General features: G+C 44.0%; 2 protein-coding genes across 3 annotated transcripts in view; both read left to right on the forward strand.

Annotated features, from left to right (window-relative positions):
* LOC109911017 (histidine ammonia-lyase-like) overlaps window positions 1-3,992 on the forward strand; it is a 28,771-nt gene extending 24,779 nt beyond the window's left edge. For both annotated transcript variants that reach the window (XM_048610548.1, XM_048610547.1), the window contains exons 19-20: window positions 72-141; window positions 2,130-3,992. In XM_048610548.1, coding sequence (XP_048466505.1) covers window positions 72-141; window positions 2,130-2,189 — 130 coding nt within the window. In that variant the 3' untranslated portion in view covers window positions 2,190-3,992. The remainder of the gene's footprint in view (window positions 1-71; window positions 142-2,129) is intronic.
* A 4,562-nt stretch (window positions 3,993-8,554) lies between these two features.
* The window catches only part of hal (histidine ammonia-lyase), a 45,079-nt gene continuing 31,679 nt past the window's right edge, over window positions 8,555-21,954 (forward strand). The window contains exons 1-8 of the mRNA XM_020510251.2: window positions 8,555-8,874; window positions 9,363-9,423; window positions 9,785-9,812; window positions 16,664-16,738; window positions 16,842-16,914; window positions 17,165-17,231; window positions 18,169-18,206; window positions 18,303-18,428. Coding sequence (XP_020365840.2) covers window positions 8,628-8,874; window positions 9,363-9,423; window positions 9,785-9,812; window positions 16,664-16,738; window positions 16,842-16,914; window positions 17,165-17,231; window positions 18,169-18,206; window positions 18,303-18,428 — 715 coding nt within the window. The 5' untranslated portion in view covers window positions 8,555-8,627. The remainder of the gene's footprint in view (window positions 8,875-9,362; window positions 9,424-9,784; window positions 9,813-16,663; window positions 16,739-16,841; window positions 16,915-17,164; window positions 17,232-18,168; window positions 18,207-18,302; window positions 18,429-21,954) is intronic.

Raw genomic sequence — 21,954 nt, forward strand, 5'->3', positions numbered from 1 at the left:
AACAACCCAGATCCTATATTAGACTCTGAAATTTAAATCTTGCTTGTTGTCTTTCTGCTTCTGTTTTGCAGGCCTTTAGTTAAGGATCGATTTATGGCCCCTGATTTTGAATTTGCTCACAAGCTGCTGATTGAGGAAAAGGTGAGTTTTTTTTTTCCTTCTTATTTCCTTCATCTGGTCTGGGTCAGTGGCATTTGTTGCCCATTCCTAATTGTCCTTGGACTGAGTGGCTTTCTAGAGCATTTCAGAGGGCAGTCAAGGATCAACCACATTGCTGTGGGTCTGGAGTCACATGTAGGCCAGACCAGGTAAGGACAGAAGATTTCCTTCCTTAAAAGGACATCAGTAAACCAGATGGGTAAACCAGACAAACTTTCAATCAGGAAGGGAATCGAGGGTTATGGGGGAAAAGGCAGGAAAGTTGAGTTAAGGATGGTCAGATCAGCCACAATCCCATTGAATGGCGGAGAAAACTCAATGGGCTGAATGGCCTACTCCAGTTCTGCCCCGTTCTGAAGAAGGGTCAGGGAACTTGAAACGTTAACTCTTTTTCTTTCTCCACACATGCTGCCAGATCTGCTGAGTTTCTCCAGCGATTACTGTTTTTGCAACTAATAAAACATTTGTTTGCTTTTTCAATTGAGATGTGGTGCTAGAGAGAAATGAAAGATTAAGCCCAAGCCCTAATCACTGAGGAACGGGATTGAGCCCCAGGCCTGAGCTGGCCTGTTAGGTTTAACTCACACCGACCTTCGTTCACTTCTGAACTCTGAGTTGGCCCAGTGGAATTCACATGAATGTGGCAAGTTGGGACTGGCTTGTATGGCTTTCAGACTAGGATAGGGTTTGGGGTAGGCAGGGAGGAGGAGGTGAAATGTAGCTATCTGAACAGCTCAGGCTCACACACTCATTAACATACACTCCCTCTCTCACATTCATTTGCACACCCTCTCACACGTTCTCTCTCTAGCACAATTTCTCTCGCACGCAGTTTCTCACACTCACACACATTCTGTCAGACACTTTCTCTCACACATGGTCTCTGATACACACTCTCTCTCTCACAAATTCACTCACTCTCACACACCCTCACTAGCACATACTCACTCATCCTTCACCTCACACATAGTCACACGTGCACTCGGACACATGCATACATCTGTTTATTCTCTCCCATTCATATACGTACACAGACCCACACATGCACACACTCACATATGCACACACTCACATATGTATGAACACACACACGCGCACATACTCACACATGCATGCACACACACATGCACGCGCATACACAATCACACACGCACACATACATGCATACACACACACACAGATTATCCAGTCATTTTCTCATTGATCTTGTGGAATTTATAGTGTGTGAAAATTAGCTGCTATGATTCCTACAATACACCAGTGTTGACACCAATCCATTAACACTAATGAACTTTAGGATCTGATGATGATGTGAAAGGTGCTTTTGAAATACTGTCCTTTGCTGATAAACATGATGAATCTAGCATCCTGTATGTCTGACCTTGTCTGTATTTCTGTGTGTGTGTGTTTCAGTGTGTCTTTCCATATTTGTTTCAGTGTGTGTGTTTCAATATGTGTTTGTGTTTGTTTCAATGTGTGTATGTTTCAGTGTAAGTGTGTTTCAGTGTACACATTATTGTTTTTTGTTTCTATTTTCACTGCCCATTAGTCTGCTATTAACGCCCTGATTGTGAGTTTTGCTGTTTTTTAAGTATGAATGCAACGTTTATCAAGAATCAAGAACAGGAGTTAAAATCCCCCCTTAAATCTACTTTCCACTGTAGCTGTGAATCCTGGAGTTGGGATTTGCATTGTGGTAGAGAGTTTACAATTTACATTGAAAGAATGGATAGGTCAGTGAGCAAGGTAAAACACAACAACTGACTATGACACCTCAGCGTTGAGTGATTTCTGGCTGGACAGTTTGGTGGCTGTGTTCCATTATCTTTTAGACATACAGCAATGTCCCAGTAAATTGCTGAGGGTTTGGGTTCAGCTCCAACCCAGAAGCAGGAAGCTTGTGCAGTGATTCTTAACAAGTTTCTGAATGTTGGTCTAACTGTTATATCCACAATGGTCTCTGTTGACAGGTTTGGAAAACAGTACAACCCTACATTGAACACAGTGGGTCACCTCAAGCTGCAGAATAGACCGAGTACAGAGTCCATTTGTTCCATCGATAGGTGTGCGCCCCTATGATAAATACAACATGATCAGAAAAATCAACAAACAGTGACGGAGGATTGCAGCATCTAAAAAGGACAAGTGAAGGGAAGCTGGACACCTCTTTTAGTTTGAAGTGATGGAGACTGTTAGTCTCCCGTCACAGTAACAGAATGATGATTCCTGAGATTTTGCTTCTGATTCCAGATTCTGTTCCAGGTATTAATGTTGTTAAAAATTCACTCGCATTGAACATAGAACATAGAACAATACAGCACAGGAACAGGCCCTTTGGCCCATCATGTCTATTCTGACCATATGCTATCCAAAACTAATCCCATCTGCCTGCTGTCTCTTTTCTCCTCCAAGGAACTTTTGTTTGCTTGAAGATCCAAAGGGAGAACGTTTGGAACCAGGCAAGTGACTAAGCCGGCATTTTGTCCATCACTAGACCTCCGTGAAGGTGGTGGTGGACCATTTGCTTGACATGTTGCAGTCTGTGTGTGGTCTTGGCCCGCCCACTCATTCCTGATCTTCTCTCTTCCCTGTTTGCACAGGCAGACCCCAGGTTACAAACAACGCTCTGTTTTTGAGTAGGATGGTAGATCAGTTTCTATGCAAGTCAAAACACAATACCGCACGATATAAAACAGCAGTTCACAAGTACAAACAAATGTTCACATGTCAAATCCTTAAAAAAAATATGGGATCTTGTTCACAAGGACAAGTGTACAAACATTCATAAACTGGCAACCCCTTGTACTGATGTTCACTTTTCTATAATTGCAGGTTAAATTAAATCATAATTCAGATTTACCTTGTTTCTATCCACTTGAATATCTCATATTTCCAGAAGGCCAGACTCAATCACTAATCTTTCAACAATGAAGACCGTTGAGATTCTAACCTTTCCTCTTCACTGTGACGTCTGACACTGGGGCTATCTCAGCCATTTTCTGCAACAGTCTTTCCCTTTGTCTTCCCTGTGTCTCCTGATACTCCCATTGGCACTCTATAACATCAGTCTTACACTTATTAATCTGTCATTACTAAGACCTATTTCCACCTCCCTAACATTGTCTGACTCTGTGTCTGTGTCTGTGTCTGTGTCTGTGTCTGTGTCTGTGTCTGTCTCAGCCAATCTATCAAAACCCTTATCCAGCTTTTCTTACCTCTAGTCTTGACCTTTCCAACACTCCCTGGTCATACTTCCATCTCTCAGTCTCTATAAACTTCAACACATCCAAAACACTGCTGCCCATATCCTAACGAATCCCTGTCCTTGTTGACATATATTGACTGCTGTTGAAAAAGAATTTGCATGTTAAAATTCTTTGTATTGAAATCCCTGCATGGCTCCCTCATCCCTCTCCAGGTATGTCATTTCATCTATCACATAAAAACCTGAGATATCTGCACTCTTCCAATTTGCTCATCCCTGATTTTCATTGCTCCACCATTATTTGCCGTACCTTCAGCTGCCGGTACCCTAAGTTCCAGAACCTCTTTTCCCAATCTCTTCATCTCTCTATCCCTATCCCTTTTAAAAATTCTTAAAATCTACCTCTTTGACCACAATTTTGATTTGATTTATTATTGTCACATGTACCTAGGTACAGTGAAAAGTTTTGTTTTGTGTCAAGTACAGGTAGATCATTACCATACAATATGTATTAGGGTAGTTGAACTGAATGAAAAATACAATATTACAGCTGCAGCGAAGGTGCACAAAGAACGAGATCAACATTAAATTTAAAATTTGAGAAGTGTACTCAGAAGTCTAATAACAGTGGGGAAGAAGCTGTTCTTGAATCTATTGATGTGTGTTTAAGCTTTTGTATCTTCTGCCCAATGGATGAGGTTGGAAGACAGTATAACCGGGGTGGGAGGGATCTTTGATTATGTTTGTTGCCTTCCCAAGGCAGCGAGAAGTGTAGATGGAGTCAATAGATGGAAAGCTAGCTTGCGTAATGCACTGGGCTGTGTTCGCAACTCTGTAGATCAATCCTAATGTCTCCATTTGTTTAATAATCATTCCTGCAAACTGGCTTGAGTTGTTTACTGTGTGGAGGTACTTTATATGGATAAAATGTAGGGCTCTGACACCAGTTTCTAATAAGCTAACCCAATGCCTGCCCCCAGACCAGCATTTGAGGCTGGAGCTTCCTCATTTTGAAACACTTTTTTCCAAATCTCTCACTGAACTGACTTACTCAAACCCTTCAGTAGTCAAAACAGCCTTTCATGTTCAACTTCCTGAACAACTTTCTGGAAACCTAGAAACAATGCAATGTGGCACTCTCAATGTTTGCACAGCATGCAAACGTGGGAATGTTGGTCAGAATTTTTATTGTTCACGCAGACACATTGTCAATTGGACTTGCTCAATTTTTCAATATTTTTTGTTTGATTGCAGCATATGCCATTTTTCTTTCTTTGTCTCTATAATGTGTTGACAAAATAGGCTATATTCTTTTGTGTGTCAATATTGGAGTGACAGGTATATAAATAAAAAAGTAAAATGTTGTCCGTTTGTGCCCATAACTCAATCAACCTGCACGATTTAATTAACATGTCAACATTAATATAGACTTCTTCAATCAATCTGTCTGGACAGGAAATAGAATGAACTTGAAGCCTGACCTTCGAGCTCAAGTAGCACTTCAACCACACCATGAGTCCCTTGTCAATGTTTCTCTGCCTAAATAAGCTAAATAACAGCTTAATGCCTTAAGAAGGCAGATAAAATTCCACTATTTCCTTCAAACTCTCAGGTCCATACTCTGTGAATCCACTTGGTGAATATTAGGGACTAAAACAGAAGTTGCTAGAAAAGCTCAGCAGGTCTGGCAGCATCTGTGAAGAAAAACAATCAGAGTTAACGTTTCGGGTCCGGTGACCCTTCCTCAGAACTTGGACCCGAAACGTTAACTCTGATTTTTTTCTTCACAGATGGTGCCAGACCTGCTGTGCTTTTCTAGCAACTTCTGTTTTTGTTCCTGATTTACAGCATCTGCAGTTCTTTCGGTATTTATCGGCTGACTATTAGTCCTGTTTTAAAGCTCGGGGAGTAATCACTTGCATCCTGAGAGATTGAGTGTTAGTTTGGACTGTGCAACAAATTCCTGGTGATGTAATTGTGACCCGGAGAACCAGTTTGCTTTGTTGCATTGACCATTATATCCCAGTCACATTTACAAAACCAAAATCAATCGATTCCCAGTGACTTCATCGATTTTTAAATAACATTTTGTTTTGGGAGGGGGATAAAATGTACGACAGCCTCCAGTTTTGCTCCTGGCATGCCCTCCTGCACTCTCCATTGAACCAAGGTTGATGCCCTGGCTTGATGGTAATTTGCCGGGCCATGAGATTGCAGATTCTGCTGGAGTACAATTCTGCTGCTGTAGGTTCCCAAGCTTGAGTCACTAGATCTGTTCATAGTCTGTCCCATTTAACATGGTAATAGTGCCACACAACACGATGGAAAGTATTCTCAATGTGAAGGCAGAACTTAATCTCCACAAGAACTGTGCAGTAGTCCCTCTTACCAATACTGTCATGGACAGATGCATCTGCAGTCAGCAGATTGGTGAGGATGAGGTCAGATATATTTTTCCCCTCTTGTTGGTTCCCTCACCATTCACCACAGACCCAGTCCAGCAGCTATGTCTTTTAGGACCCGATCAGCTTGATCAGCAGTGCTGCTGCTGAGTCACTCTTGGTGGTGGACATTGAAATCCCCACCTACAGTACATTCGGTGCCCTTGGAAGTAGCAGCCTGCAGGCTGCTAAAACATAAATAGATTGCTAACTTGGCCAAACAGCAAGGGATGCTGGGTACATTAGACAATCAAAACTCTGAAATCACAAAACTCACACACTAGATACAGCAGCCAGGTGCTAATGATATTAGCATAATGTAAAAGGCAAGTTATCCTGGACGGACACCCCCAACAACTTATCCACCGATCAAAGGAGGACCCAGACAGATGGGCACCAGGTCCTGCTACACAAAGAAACTAACAGTAGCAAGCCATCCAAATGACTGACAATGTTTCAAACTATTATATGTGTCTAGAGACAAAAAAACTGCAAATGCTGGAATCCAAGCTAGACAAACAGGAGACTGGAAGAGCACAGCAAACCAGGCAGCATTTGGAGGAAAGGAGCAGTCAACATTTCAGGTATTACTCTTCTTCAGGACTGGCTGTGGGGATAGGGGGAGCTGCAGATAAACTTGGTGGTGGGGGGGAGAGGTGGAGGCGGAATGGTGGTGATAGGTGGGCATTGGTAGTAGGTACAACCTGGTTGGCCAATGGGAGGGATGAATCTGGTTGGTGGCTGGAAGGGAGGGTCAGAAGGTGGAATGGAAGGGAGGAGGTGGGGCTAGAAAGGGATCCGGGGGATGGGTGGGAAGGTTATTTGAAATTAGAGAATTCAATGTTGAGTCTTCCGGGCTGTTGGATGCCCAGGTGGAAGATAAGGTGTTGTTCTTCAAGTTTGCATTCTGAGTCACTGCAACACTGGAGGATGCCAAGGACATACATGTTGGAGGGGGAGTGGGGCGGAGAGTTGACATGGGGAGGTTACTAAGGTTTTAGAGTAGATTTGTAGCTTGGGTTGTGGGTGTTGAGGTTGGTTGGCTCGCCGAGCTGGTTTGTTGCTCCGCAGACGTTTTGTTACCATGCTGGGCAACATCATCAGTGCAGCCTCCGATGAAGCTTCAGGCTTTGATGAAGCATTATGGGCCAGGCAAAGATGCTTGGCGAAACGGTCACCTAGTCTACGTTTGGACTCACCGATGTAGAGGAGCCCACATCGGGAGCACCGGATGCAGTAGACTAGGTTGGAGGAGATACGGGTAAAACTCTGTCTCACTTGGAAGGGCTATTTAGGCCCTGAATGGAGGTGATGCATCTTCTTTGGTTACAGGGGAAGGTACCAGGCGGGTTGAAGTGGTTGGTGCAGAGTGGGGCGCAAACTCTTCCAGCCCCACCTCCTCCCTTCCATTCCACCTTCTGACCCTCCCTTCCAGACACCACAACATACTCCCACATCCAGTCCTGAAGAAGGGTAATACCTGAAACATTGATTGCTCCTTTCCTCCAGATGCTGCCTGGCTTGCTGTGTTCTTCCAGCCTCCTGTTTGTCTATATTATGTGTGTCTCCCTGAATGGCCAGAACTATAGGAAATTCCAGAAAACCATCCAAAAAGGTACAAAAACAGGGTTCACCTGCAGACGAATCTCTTGGACTGCCGAGGAGACTAGCACAGCAAAAGGCAGAGAGAAAACAGCTTCAAAGTCCCACAGCGACAGAGGGCACAGCTGCGCAAATCTACAAGAGACTTGGGAAGTATTGTAAACTTAAGGGGCTGAATAGGATTAGAGATAGTATTGTTTTGGAGTAAAAGTTGCTGTAACTTGTTTCATAATAAAGTTGGGACTGTTTTGCATTGGTACCAGCTTGTGTTTGTAGTGATTTGACGATTACGGTATTGTGGGATATCTGGGCAAATTCATTCCTAAGATTCTGGTTTGAGTTGTCTAACACGTTTAAGGAGGAACTAGACAACAGACCTTCTGTGTTTCATTTAAGTGTTGTTCAACATGGAGATATATAGATTCATCAGCAAGGGAGGAATCAGCAGAATTGTCCATGCCTAACCTAGTGCCATGGGTGTTCAGGGTGTCTCGAGGACTTCCAGCACAGCTCCCGTTGAACTGTATAGCACTATGTTCACAGGATAGTGATGTCTGGGACATTGTCATACCTTACAGACAATGTCAGGCCGTTATGACAACTCTCCCAATTTTGGGACTACACCCCAGATGTTGATAAGGAGGGCTTGGAAGAATCAACACATTTACCATTGTGCCAAGCTTGGCTGGCTCCGAGAGATGGGCTGGATCTTTTATGCTTGAAGGAGGGAGGGGAGAGGGGCTGGCTCTGGAGGGGGGACGGGGTCGAGGGAAAGGTGGGTCTGGAGCCTGGATGGCACTGTGTGTGTGTGTGTGTGTGTGTGTATGTGAGGGGGTAGGGGGAAGAGAGGGGCTGGCCCGGGAGGGGGAGGGAGCGTGGGCGGGGGCGGGTCTGGTGGGGGCCAGCGTGGAGGGGTGGGGCGGGACCTGGGTTGTGGGGGCGGGGCTTGGCTGAGGCTTGCCCAATGGGGGTGGGGCCAGGCTGGGGCTTGCCCAATGGGGCGGGCTGGGGATGTGGTGGCGTGGCCCGTCTGGGGCGTGCCAATGGGGCGGGACCGGGGCGGTAGGGGGCGTGGCCCGTCTGGGGCGTGCCCAATGGGGCAGGGGCGTGGCCCGTCTGGGGCATGCCCAATGGGGGGCGGGGAGTGGTCTCCGACTGGGTCCAGTACCTGGTCCAGGGGGTCAGTGCCGGATCCGTCCCGAGGGCGGGGGGCGTGGAGAATGGCCCGGTTCACGGTGCATGTCCGGGGTGAGTGGCTGACCGTGCCCTGTAAGGACACCTCGGTCAATGTGGCGTGGCTGGCCGCAGAGGCGATCCGCCGCTATGTGAAGAACAAGCCGGACAGCGGGGGCGTGAAGGCCGGCTCCAGCCCCCGGTTTGTGGTCCGCCGCTGTCAGGGACTCGGCTCGTTAGACCCGGACGATGTAGTTCACGATGTGCTGGAGGATAACGAGTTTATCGAGATCGGTAAGAAAACGGGCAGAGCTGGTTAGAGCTTCACTGCCCGGAACCCATCAACCCATTGACTCAGTAATCAATCAACTCACTGATAATTCAACTAACTCTAATTGACAAATCAACTTGTAATACAATCAGTTCAGTAATTAATTAAATCACTAATTCACTCTAATTAATGAACCCACTTGATAATTGATTCACTTGATTAAATAAATCAACTTACCAGTGGATGAGTTCTGAGGAAGGGTCACCGGACCCGAAACATTAACTCTGAATTTTTTTCTTCACAGATGCTGCCAGACCTGCTGAGCTTTTCCAGCGACTTCTGTTTTTGTTCCTGACGTAACAGCACCCGCAGTTCTTTTGGGTTTTTTTTTGTTACCGAAGGATTAACAAGTCAGCTCATTAATTCAATTAAACATTCATCAATTCATTGTTGCACTCTGTAATGAATTGATTGATGAAGCAACTAATCGTAGTTTCTCTCTCTAATCCAGTGCTGGAGGAAGATGTGATGTCTCCAGAGTTTATCCCTTCTCAGCCTGAGAGGATTCACCAGTATCCTTACATTGAAAACAAAGATGCCAAGCCTCTCTGCTCCTATGATGCTGCTTGGCCTGCTGTGTTCATCCAGCCCTGCACCTTGTTGTCTCTGATATGCATTTATATAGTGCCTTTTGGAAGCTCAGGACACCCTCCCAGAAGGTGCCCTTTTATTGCCACCAAGAGAGCAGATGGGGTGGGCGGGCAGGCAGTAAGGGTGCTGGTGTCAGTATCTCCTCAGAGCTGGTCCCACTGCTAGCTTGGTTGGGAATGTGACTCGCACTAGAATATTTTCCATAAATGTTTCCAGTGCTTTAGCTGGAAGAATGAAAGATTTCAACAGGGGTTAAAATGCCTTAACCAGTCACTTGCCCAGATACAGCAAGTACCAGGAGCCAACTGAAGTAAACATGTTTTGCTCATCACAGCTTTAACTTCATTGACGCTTCTCAGTCCCTTTCAGCAGCTGGGAGATGAGTTAACTTTCAGACAAATTCCGAGAATGCTGGAGAAACTCAGCAGGGCTGGCCATGTCTGTGCAGAGATATTGAATCTGCTCTGACTTCAGCATCTGCCCAGATGAGTTTCTCTAGCATTCGCTGTGTTTGTTTCAGATTTGCAGCATCTGCAGTAGTTTTTTATCTTTATTCTAACCAGCTTTCAATTTGCATTTTGTATTGTAGATTCTAAATTGTATTATAGAAACAGCAACTTGTATTTATGTGGTATGTAGCAAGGCAAGGTGTTTCTTAGGGGAGCATTATAAAGGAAAATGCATCATTGGATCACGTGCAATATTAGGGTTGACCAAACCCTGGTCATATAGGTTTTAATAAGCATTTTAAAGGAGGAAAGAGAGGTGTTTAGGTTCAGAGTTCTGAAATTTCCCCCTAGACAGCTGAAGACATGACTCCTGATTGTAGAGTGCTGAAAATCAGGGATGCTCAAGGTGCTGAATTCAGAGCGGGCAGATATCTTTGAGGGTTTTAAAGCTGGGGGAATTTACAGACAGGTAGGAAGAGTCCCAGAGCCAGAAGTTGAGGGATATCTTAAACCAGGAGACAGTGTAGGCCAGTATTTGGGGAAAGGGAGTGAGGAATGAATTGATCTTTGTATAACTTAAGAACAGGACAGCAGATTGGATATCCTTGGATTGACTGAAATTAGAATGTGGAAGCTTGGCCAGGAATGCCGACACTGTTCCAAATGGATCATTCAATCAGTGACCAATAGTCTTGTCTCTGATTCACTCCTTGTTAAACTGCACCCCCATCTCCTTCCCACTGTACTTTTCTACACAAATGCAGTAACTCTTGTAACTCATTCTGGGTGAAGCAGAGACGCTTCTTTCAATCTGCTCTGGTGTATTCTCTGCTGCCAATGTGGTCTCTGCTACACTGGAAAGGGAGGCTAAATATTGGTGACACCTCTGTTCTGTCCACAAGCTTGCCCCTGGCTTCCAGCAGCCTGTTGTTTTCATAATAAACACATGAATAGGAACAGGAGTTGGCCATTCAGCCCATCAAACCTGATCTGTTGTTCAAAAAGATAATGCATGATCTCTGCATGATTCTTTTTTTTTAACCTGCTACCTTTATATCCCTCAATGTTACTAGTCGCTGGAAACCTGTTGATTTTGTGTCTAGAACCTGCTTAATGACTGAGTTACCATAGCTGTCCAAGGGAGAGAATTCCAGACCCAGCACCCCTGGAATTCTCCAATTCACTCACACACTGACATCTCTGTCCTCGACCTACTGTGCTGTTCCAGTCAGGGTCCCTCTGAGCTTAATGAGCAAAACCTCATCTTGTTACTAGGTTCATTACTGCCTTCCAGAATTGACACTGAGCTCAGCAATTTCAGAATCTAAACTGTCCCATTTTGTTTCTTTTTCTTTTGATGTTTCAGTTTTTGAGTTCTGCTTTCAGACAGTAGTACGCCTGCTCCTGTCACATTCTTTTCTCTTTATTATTCCATTTCACCCTGGAATATAATTTCCCCTGTAAGTAGTCCCTCCTATCACAGACCATTGTTGTAATTGTCCCACCCAGACCCCTTGCTCAGATGGCGATGAGAAGAGGGACGGTAAATACAGGACTGAGGGTGTTGTATCTGAATGCACACAGTATACTGAAATAAGGTAAATGAGCTTGTGGCACAGATTGAAATTGACAAGTATGATGTGGTGGGCATCATGGAGATGTGGCTGCAAGGGAATCGGGATTGGGAGCTAACTATCCAAGGATATGCATCCTGTCAAAAAGACAGGCTGGTAGGCAGAGGGGGTGGGATTGCCTTATTAGTAAGAAATGAAATTAAATCAAGAGGAAGAAACAATGTAGGGTCAGATGATGTAGAATCTGTAGGTAGAGTTGAGGAACCACAAACGTAGAAGGGAAAAACCATAATTGGAGTTATGTACAGGCTTCCAAACAATAGTCGGGTTATGGGACACAAGATACGCCAGGAGGGAACAGGCAATTCTGGATTTAGTGATGTGTAATGAGGCAGACTTGATAAGGGAGCTTAAGGTGGAGGAACCTTTAGGAGGGTCACTATAACATGATAGAATTTACCCTGCAATTTGAGAGAGAAAAGGTGGAATCAGATATAATGGTATTACAGTTGAATAGAAGCAACTACAGAGGCTTGAGCTGACCAGAATCCTCTGGGAGAGGAGCCTAGTAGGAAAGACAGTGGAACAGCAATGGCAGGAGTTTCTGGGAGTAATCAGGAGACTCAGCAACATTTTAATCCCTAGGAGAAAGAAGCATACTAAAGGGAAGATGAGGCAACCATGGCTGACAAGGGAAGTCAGGGCAGCGTAAAACCAAGAGAAAGCATACATTGTGGCGGAGCGTTGTGGGAAGCCAGAGGATTCAGAAGCCTACAAAGACCAACAGAGGACAATGACAAAAGAAATAAGGAGGGAGAAGATTAAATATAAGAGTAAGCTAGCCAGTATTGTATAAGATTGCACGAGTTTCTATAGATATATAAAGAGCAAAAGTGGGGAAAAAGTGTACTTTGGTCTGCTGGAAAATGACGGTGGAGAAGTAGTAATGGGGAACAAAGAAATGACAGAGGAACTGAACAAGTACTTTATGTCAGTCTTCATGGTGGAAGACACGAGTAACATCCCAAAAATTCAAGAGTTTGGGTGGTAGAGTCGAGTATGGTGGCCATCACCAAGGAGAAGGTGCTAGAAAAACTGAAAGGTCTGAAGGTGGGTAAATCGCCTGGACCAGGTAGGCTACACCCAGAGTTCTTAAGGAGATAGCTGAAGAGATAGTGGAGGCGTTAATGGTGATCTTTCAGGAATTATGAGTCAGGGAGTGTGCCAGAGGACTGGAAAATCACTAATGTAACCCCCCCGTTTAAAAATGGAGTAAGACAAAAGACAGGAAATTACAGGCCAATTAGCCTGACCTTGGTCATGGGTAAGATCTTGGAGTCCATTGTGAAGGATGAGATTTCTGAATATTTGGAAGTGCGTGGTAAAATAGGGCAGAGTCAGCCTGGCTTCATCAAGGGGAGGTCATGTCTGACAAATCTGCTAGAATTCTTTGAGTAGGTAACGAGCGGTTTAGACCAAGGGGAGCCAATGGATGTTATCTGCTTGGATTGACAAGGTTCCACACGGGAGGCTGCTGAGTAAGATAAGGGCCTGTGGTGTTAGAGGCAAGGTGCTAACATGGAAAGAAGATTGGCTGTCAGGGAGGAAGCAGAGAGTGGGGATAAAAGGGTCCTTCTCAGGCTGGTAGCCAGTCATCAGTGGTGTTCCACAAGGGTTAGTTTTGGGACTACAGCTTTTCATTTTACACATTAATTATCTAGATGAAGGAATCGAGAGCATTCTGGCTAAGTTTGCAGATGATACAAAGATAGGTGGCGGGACAGATAGTATTGAGGAGGCAGGGAGGCTGCAGAAGGATCTACAGATTAGGAGAGGGGGCAAAAAAGTGGCAGATGGAATACAACATGGGAAACTGTGGGGTCATGCACTTTGGTAGGAAGAATGGAAACATAGACTATTTTCTAAATGGGGAAAAAATTCAGTAATCTGAAGTGCAAGGGGACTTGGGAGTCCTGGTCCAGGATTCTTTTAAGGTAAACTTGCAAGTTGAGTCGATAGTTAGGAAGACAAGTTCAATGTTGGTGTTCATTTTGAGAGGATTAGAATATAAAAGCAGGGATGTACTTCTGAGGCTTTATAAAACTCTGGTTAGACCACGTTTGGAGTATTGTGTGCAGTTTTGGGCCCCATATCTCAGGAAGGATGTACTGTCCCAGGAGCGGGCCCACAGGAGGTTCTTGAGAATGATCCTAGGGAATGAAAGGCCTATCATATGAGGGACGTTTGACGACTCTGTGTTGATACTGGATGGAATTTAGAAGAATGAGGGGGGAATCTAATTGAAACTTTCAGAATACTGAGCAGCCTGGAGAGAGTGGACATTAGGAAGATGTTTCCATTGGCAGGAAAGACTAGGACACGAGACCACGGCCTTAGAATAAAGGGAAGACCCTTTAGAACAGAGATAAGGAGAAACCTCTTTACCAGAGAGTGGTGAACCTACGGAATTCACTGCCACCGAAGGCTGTGGAGGCCAGGTCATTGAGTATATATTAAAGACTGAGATAGATAGGTTCTTGATTATCAAGGGGATCAAAGGTTACGGGGAGAAAGTGGGAGAATGGCGTTGAGAAACTTATCAACCATGGTTGACTGGCAGATCAGACTCGATGGGCTGAATGGCCTAATTTCTGCTCCTATGTGTTATGGTCTAGTCTTGTAGTTGTGACCCCAAACCTTAAATGTTCACTTAGTTTCTCTCTCTCTCTCTCTCTTTCTTCACAGATGCTGGGTGGGATGCTCTTGGAGGGGGCAGTGCAGACTCAATGGGCTCAAAAGGGATTCGGGGACCCAGTCATAGACAGAAAAAATGTTATGACCAACCTAGGGTTCGGAGTCAGTGATGCTTAACTAGGAGAGTGAGAAGGTGAGGGAGTTTTGTGGTGGACCAGGGTATGTCTGAGCTGTAACCTGTCTACTGGATTATAGAGGGACAGAAACCAGGAGACAGTCTGCTGGGTGTTGGAGCTTGGAGTAGGTGAAGGGAGCCAATGCTAGAGGTAAAGTGATCCAGGTAATGGATGGTATGTGAGAATTCAAACTGAGTTTAGGTTTGAATAGGGTTAGAATGGTTTCACACTGTAGCCCAGTCTGAGCAGGTGACACAGTCAGTTTTACTGCAATTGAATTGAATTAATGCCCAAAGCTCATGCTAATTAGGAACTCCTGCCTTGATAATAGAGTCAAGACATACAGTGCTCTTGTCAACAGATACAGTTCCTGCTTGGTCATTAACTTCTCTAAGTCACTCTCCTTCAAACATTTCAAAAGTGCAATTTTCAAAATTCCAGCCTGCGAGGATTTAAGGTGATTAGTGGAGGCAATGACCTAGTAGTATTATCGCTAGTCTGTTAATCCAGAGACCCAGGTAATGTTCTGGGGATCTGGGTTCGAATCCTGCCATGACAGATGGTGGAATTTGAACTCAATAAATATCTGGAATTAAGAATCTAATGATGACCATGAATCCATTGCTGATTGTCGGAAAAACCCATCTGGTTCATTAATGTTGTATTAGGGAAGGAAACTGCCATCATTACCTCGTCTGGTTACATGTGACTCCAGACCCACAGCAGTGTGGTTGACTCTTAACTGCCCTCTAGGGAAATTAGGGATGGACAATAAATGCTGGCCTTATCCCATGAATGAATAAAGAATAAAAAATGTTAGTCAGGTGTGACAACTTTATTGTGGATGATTGCACCATTGCACTTTTCTGTTGGCTAGCCTGATGCACGGTCACAATGTACAGTGGTCCTTTAAAATGGAGGTTGGTTTTGATTGTTCCAATTAAGAGGTTATAGTATCTGCTCACATTATAATGAGAGCTTTGAGCTATGGAGGTGCAGAGCACAGGTACTGTACTGTGTTGGAAAGTCAAAACTTGAAATGTCATAACTAAAGCTGACATTTAACCCGATGTGAAAAGGTGCTGATCTCTAATATAACAGGGAATTACAGACCAGTTAGCCTGATGTTGACAGTAGGGAAAATGCTGGGGTCAATGTAATGAAATGGATAGAGAACGGGTGAGCAGACAGGAAACAGAGTAGGAATAACTGGGATCTTTTCTGAATGGCAGACTGGTGGGGATCAGTGCTTGGACCCCAGCTATTTACAATTTACAGTAATGGTTTAGATGAGGGAACTGAATGTAATATCTTCAGTAGAAAGCTGGGTGGGAGGATGAACTGAGAGGATGCGGAAATGCTTCAGTGACATTTGGACTAGTTGGGTGAGTGGTCAAATGCATGGTAGATGCAGTATAATGTGGCTGCTTGTGAGATTATCCATTTTGGTAACACAAGCGGGAAGGTGGATTATTATCTGAATGGCGATAGATGAGGAAAAGGGGGAGGTGTAACAAGACCTGGGTGTTCTTGTACACCAGTTGCTACAAGTAAGTATGCAGTTTCAGTAAAGTTGGTATGTTGGATTTCATAGTGAGAGGATTTGAGTAGAGGAGCAGGGATACTTTGCTGCAATTGTACAGAGCTTTGGTTAGACCACACCTGGAGTATTGTGTGCAGTTTGATCTCTGAGGAAGGATGTTCTAGCTATGGAGGGAATGAAACAAACGTTTGCCAGACTGATTCCTGAGATGACAGGACTGACGTATGAAGAGAGACTGGATCGGTTAGAACTATGTCCACTAGAGTTTAGAAGAATGAGGGGGAATCTCATAGGGATAAATCAATTCCAACGGGATTACACGGGAAACACAAGAAGCATGTTTCTGTTGTCCAGGGAATCCAGAACCAGGGTGTCATACTCTAAGGATACAGGCTAGGCCATTTAGAACTGAGATGAGGAGAAATCTCTTTCCCAAGAGAGTGGTGAGCCTGTGGAATTCTCTGCTACAGAAAGCAGTTGAAGCCCAAATATTGAATGTTTTCAAGGAGGAGTTAGAAATAGATCGTGGGGCTAAGGGAATCAAAGAGCATGGAGAGAATGCAGGAACAAGGGACTGAGTTGGATGATCAGCCATGATCACATTGCATGATGGGGCAGGCTTGAAGGGCCTAATGGCCTAATCCTGCACCTCTTTTCGATGTTTTTGTTTTCATACTTTGCTCAGTGCTAATCAAACATTCTAAAGGAAAAATACATTCTTTCAGTATATTTGTTTAGATGGAAAACATTTAACAATAGAAGATCTAGTTCAGTTGGGAAGAGGACTTTACAAGATCAAGGTGAGTGTATTTATTGGACTTGTGCTTTAATAGTTTTGGATTCCAATAGACCAGATCTGCAGAATGACAGTGGCTTGACCTTACCTTCCTCCACCTCCCCCAGCTAACTGCGGAAGCAGAGGAAAGGATCAAACAGTCAAGGTTACTTCTGGAAAGCATTGTGAAAGAAAACAAAGGTATGTTGAAAAAGAGAAAAATGAGCTAACAGGGTGGCTCACTGACAATGAGAACCCATTAAGTCCAACCACAGGAAAACATGGGTCTTCCCAGATATTTTACAAGAGTTTAACCAGTTTACATTTCTGACTGAATTCTGTTATAAAGTGGATTTCCAATTTTGCACGTGCTGCTTATTGTGTACTAATAAAACATAACAGCCCAAGACAATACAGGAAAGTGATATTTTCAACCTCCTTCTTCTTTCAGTTGTCTATGGGATAACTACAGGCTTTGGGAAATTTGCTCGGACTGTTATCCCGCACAATAAGCTCAAGTGAGTTTTACTGTTTAATGAGTGAATGGCTGATTGTATTAACTCTCTGTAGTCAATGTAGATCTGGTTCTGTACCTTTCTGTTCAACACTTCTAGCCGGAACTGCTTGTCAGCACAGTGATGGGATGTAGTTGCACACCCTGCTGGATTTGACTTGCTGTTTGAAATCAGTACAGACTAATACCAGCTTTGGGTATCAAACCAGCATTCTGCCTGATCCTGTGGCTCTCCTTGGAGGCTTTAAAAAATGAAAACCCTTACCTTATAGAGGTACTCTCATGATCGTTATTCGTGGTCTTAGGCTAGGAATACGCTTGAAATGGTTGCTGCCCAACCTGTAAATTCTCACCAAAGTGAGACCGATGTTCCAAATCCCTAACCAGCCATAGAGAGCGGGATCACTTCCAAGAAACTTCCATGCCTATTAAAACTCTCTCTTTTACATCTCGGAATCTCGGTCATCGTATTCCTCTTCCTTATGATGCTGACCTTCTCCCAGGGCTTGTTCCCACAGTTCCCTGTCCTAGATGAACTCATCCAAAAACCTGTGTTGCCATGTTAATGGTGGACACTGAAGACCGCTTGGCGGCCGGACATCTGAGCCCACCAGACCCCTGATCTCATTTGATGGTGGAACACACACAAAGGGCTAAATGACCTCTTCCCATTTCTGGCCAGTCACCTTCCTACACACTCTGGAAAATGACAGAGTCGGAATTCCGAACACCATAATGGTTTCCCTCTTTCTGAAGACTAATCTGTGTCTGAATTTTTTTCCAGCTCACTCAGGATCCGGGATTTGAGACTCCCTACAACTTGGGAAAGCATTTTACAACTTTCTATCCCTGTGTTAAAATGTAGAAATAATGATCATTTGATTTTTAAAAAAAAAAAAGGATTGCTCCAATGTGTAATCTTTTCTCTGCTCTCCATCCAGAGAACTCCAAGAAAACCTTGTCCGTTCCCATTCTGCGGGTATGGGCCATTCATCTCAAAGTTCTAATAGATTGTTCAATGTTTCTGTTTCAAATCCGTGTGGTGCATTGATCTGTTGCTAACTGTGCCCATCAGGTGTTGGTAAACCCTTGTCCCCAAAGAGATCCCGGATGCTGCTGGCTCTCCGGATCAATGTCCTCGCTAAGGGTTACAGTGGAATCTCTTTGGAGACCCTCCATCAAATGATCCAGGCATTTAATGGTAATGTGCAAATTTCCTGGTCTATAAGGGAATCAGTCTTTAACCCTAGAGTTAAGGGGAAAATTTTTTCTGAGAGGATTGAGAGACTTTGGGACCTTCTCATAAGAGGAGATGCAGGTGGGCTCATTTTTTATTTACATTTGTGGGATATGAGTGTCACTAACTGGGCCAGCCCTAGTTGCCCCTTGAGAAGGTGGTGGTGAACTGCCTTGTTGAACCACTGCATTCCATGTGCTCTGTATCCAGTGTCAGTGAAGGAACGGTGATACATTTTCAAGTCGGGATGGTGAGTAGCTTGGAGGGGAAGTCGCAGGTGCTGGTGTTCCCATGTATCTGCTGTCCTTGTTATAGATGGAAACAATCATAGATTTGGAAGGTGCTGTCTAAAGATCGTTGGTGAATTTCTGCAGTGCATCTTCTAGATAGTACACACCGCTGCTACTGAGCGTTGGTGGTGGAGGGAGCGGATGCTTGTGGATGTAGTGCCAATCAAGTGGGCTGCTTTGTCCTGGATGGTGTCAAACTTCTCCAGTGTTGTTGGAGCTGCACCCATCCAGGCAAGTGGGGAGTATTCCATCATACTCCTGACTTGAGCCTTGTAGATGATGGACAAGCTTTGGGGAGACAGGAGGTGAGTTACTCACAGCAGTATTCCTAGCTTCAGACTTGCTTTGTGTTTGTGGCGAGTCCAGTTGAGTTTCTGGTCAATGGTAACCCCAAGGTTGTTGATTGTGGGGGATTCAGTGATCGTAACACCGTTGAATGTCAAGGGGCGGTGGCTAGATTGTCTTTTATTGGTGATGGTAATAGCCTGGCATTTGTGTGGCACGAATGTTACTTGCCATTGAATACTTTCAAGACAGAGATGAATGGATTCTTGTTAGGCAGGGAATCGGGTATGACTGGGGGTGGGTGGAATGTAGAATTTGAAACACAAACAGATTAGCCATAATTGGATTAAATGGAGGGACAGGCTTGAGGGGCTGAATGGCCCCTTCTGCTCCACATATGTATGCTCTTATTAGTCAGATGTATGAGTTGTACCTATTGTGTAATAGTCATTTGGTTGTGTAGAACCTGAGTATTGCTGATAAAAGGCACAGTTTTGACGAAGACGGGAAGTACCATGCGCGCACACTGTGCCTGTTTCAACTCAAATAGGTGACAGCCATTGGCTGGTTTTCTTTCTCAGCCCAATGACCTGACCAATCAAAATCAACTTGCTTGGTATAAAATATAAACGAAGCTTAAGCAGTTAGCTGCCAATCAGCATTAACGGCTATATTCTATACTAATTTCTTCTCATGCAGTACAAATTATGTCTCCCAGAATTTGGTATTCTTGCAAATTTGCTGTGTATAAAGTGGTGAAATAATGTCTCTTTTATTCCCTCAATCATTGTATAAATAATTTTCATTAATATGGGTTCAGATTGAGTTAAGGGACTATCTGAGTGTGTTGTATGCTGGAGCACTAACTGTGCAACGTCAGCAGCAATGTGTGCTTGTACTTGAATCAAACTCTGTAGTGAAATGTTCCAAAAGGCTTCCAAGCATATCATCAGGAAAAAACTTGACTTCGCATTTTAGTTTCTAAATGCTTTCCTATCACTGATGTTAAACAACAGAAAACTAAAGAACTGCAGGTGCTGGAATTCTGAAACAAAAATACTGGAGAAATTCAGCAAATCTGGCAGCATCTGTGGAGAGAAAATCAGAGTTAACGTTTTGAGTCCGGTGACCCTTCATCAGAACTGATTTGTAGCTAGGAGAAGGTTGGTAGATCTGTTTTCTCTTCACAGATGCTGCCAGACCTGCTGAGTTTCTCAAGCAGTTTCTGTTGTTCAACGGAAGTTTAACTGTTTGGTTTGTGGTAGTGGGGTTTATTCTTGTGCTCTGTTTTGAACAGGGGTATAATATTTACAATTCTCTTGTTCTCTGGCACCACTCTGTATCAAAGGAGGATTTAAAGATTATAGCGAGTGTCCCCATAGTTTACATCCTTACTTCCCTCAGTATCCACAGATGCATCTAATGTGATTCTGGTGACTTATCAACTTGAAAATGCAGACAGCCTTTCTAACACAGAAACAACACAGTGTGGAGCTGCAGGAACACAGCAGGCCAGGCAGCAGAGAGGAACAGGAAAGTTGACCCAACCCAAAACGTCAACTTTCCTTCAACTCTGATGCTGCCTGGCTTGTTGTTTTCCTCCAGCTCCACACTGTGTTGTCTCTGACTCCAGCATCGGCAGTTCTTGCTATTTCTGAGCCTTTCTAATACTGTCTCTTTATCAATTTTTGGCACATCCAGTGCCTCAACTACCTCCTGACATTTTCTGTGATTAAAAACAACTGCAAAGTTCTAATTAAATATATCACCCATGAGCTGTTCTTCTACGTATGTAATCCTTTTTGGACCCTAATCAGCTCAGGTCTGCTCTTTCCATCATTTTACTATTCATACACAAAACCTGATTTCAATTTGCCTGGGAGAAGTCAATCTTCACCATTCTGAAATGAGTCCACCTTCAATTAAGTAGTTTTATTCCAGATTCCTCTTTGTTCATAGGAACAGGAGTAGGCCATTCAGCCCATCTGTCTTACACCACCATTGCCTGATTGAACATTTCTGTGTCTTTTATCCACACCATCTCTATAATCCTTTACCCCATTGATAATCAACAATGTATCAATCTTTAAATGTACCCAAAGGCCAAGTTTCCATGGTCCTCTGGGGTTGAGAATTACAAAGATTCCCTATTCCCCGAAGAAAGAAAGAAAATTCTCCTCGTTTTGGTCCTAAATGGCAGCTGTCTTATTTTCAGATTCTGCCTCCTGGCTCTAGACTCCTCCTCAATCATGCGGGGAAAAAAACTCTGACTTCGCTCTACCTTGTCTATCCCTTAGTTCTATGTTTGTGAGATTACCTCTCATTTTTCTAAACTGTAGAGAATACAGGTCCAGTTTGCTCAGCCTATCTTAAGAATGTAAGAACTAGAGCAGGAATAGGCAATTCAGCCTCTTGAGCCTGTTTCGTCATTTCATATCATCATGACTGATCACCTCTTGGCCTCAGCTCCACTTCCCTGCCCGCCACCTATAATTCTTTAACCAGTTGTTAATTAAAAATGTTTACCTTCTCCTTGAATTTACTCAATGTTCTGGTGTCCACTGCCCTACGAGGTAGTGAATTCTGCAGATTCATGATCCTTTGAGAGGAATAATTCCTCCTCATCTGTTTTAAATTTGCCACAAACTAAGACTCCTTGTTCTAGATTGCCCCCACAAGGGGAAACATCCACTTTACACATGCTCTGTCAATCCCTTTTTAGTATAGCATATACCTCCAACCAATGTCTGCTGCCACTTCCTGTTTCCTAGTTCCACCCCAAACAGAATCCACACAATGTTCTTTCAATCAAAGATCCTCCCTGACTAACGTACTGATCTTATTATCAGAGCTCCTCCACATCCTTTTCCTTTTTGTCTGCCCTTCCTAAAAGCTGGATAATCTTGGACATTCGG

The sequence above is a fragment of the Rhincodon typus genome, chromosome 22, assembly GCF_021869965.1.
Source record: "Rhincodon typus isolate 14 chromosome 22, sRhiTyp1.1, whole genome shotgun sequence".
NCBI classification, from domain to species: domain Eukaryota; kingdom Metazoa; phylum Chordata; class Chondrichthyes; order Orectolobiformes; family Rhincodontidae; genus Rhincodon; species Rhincodon typus.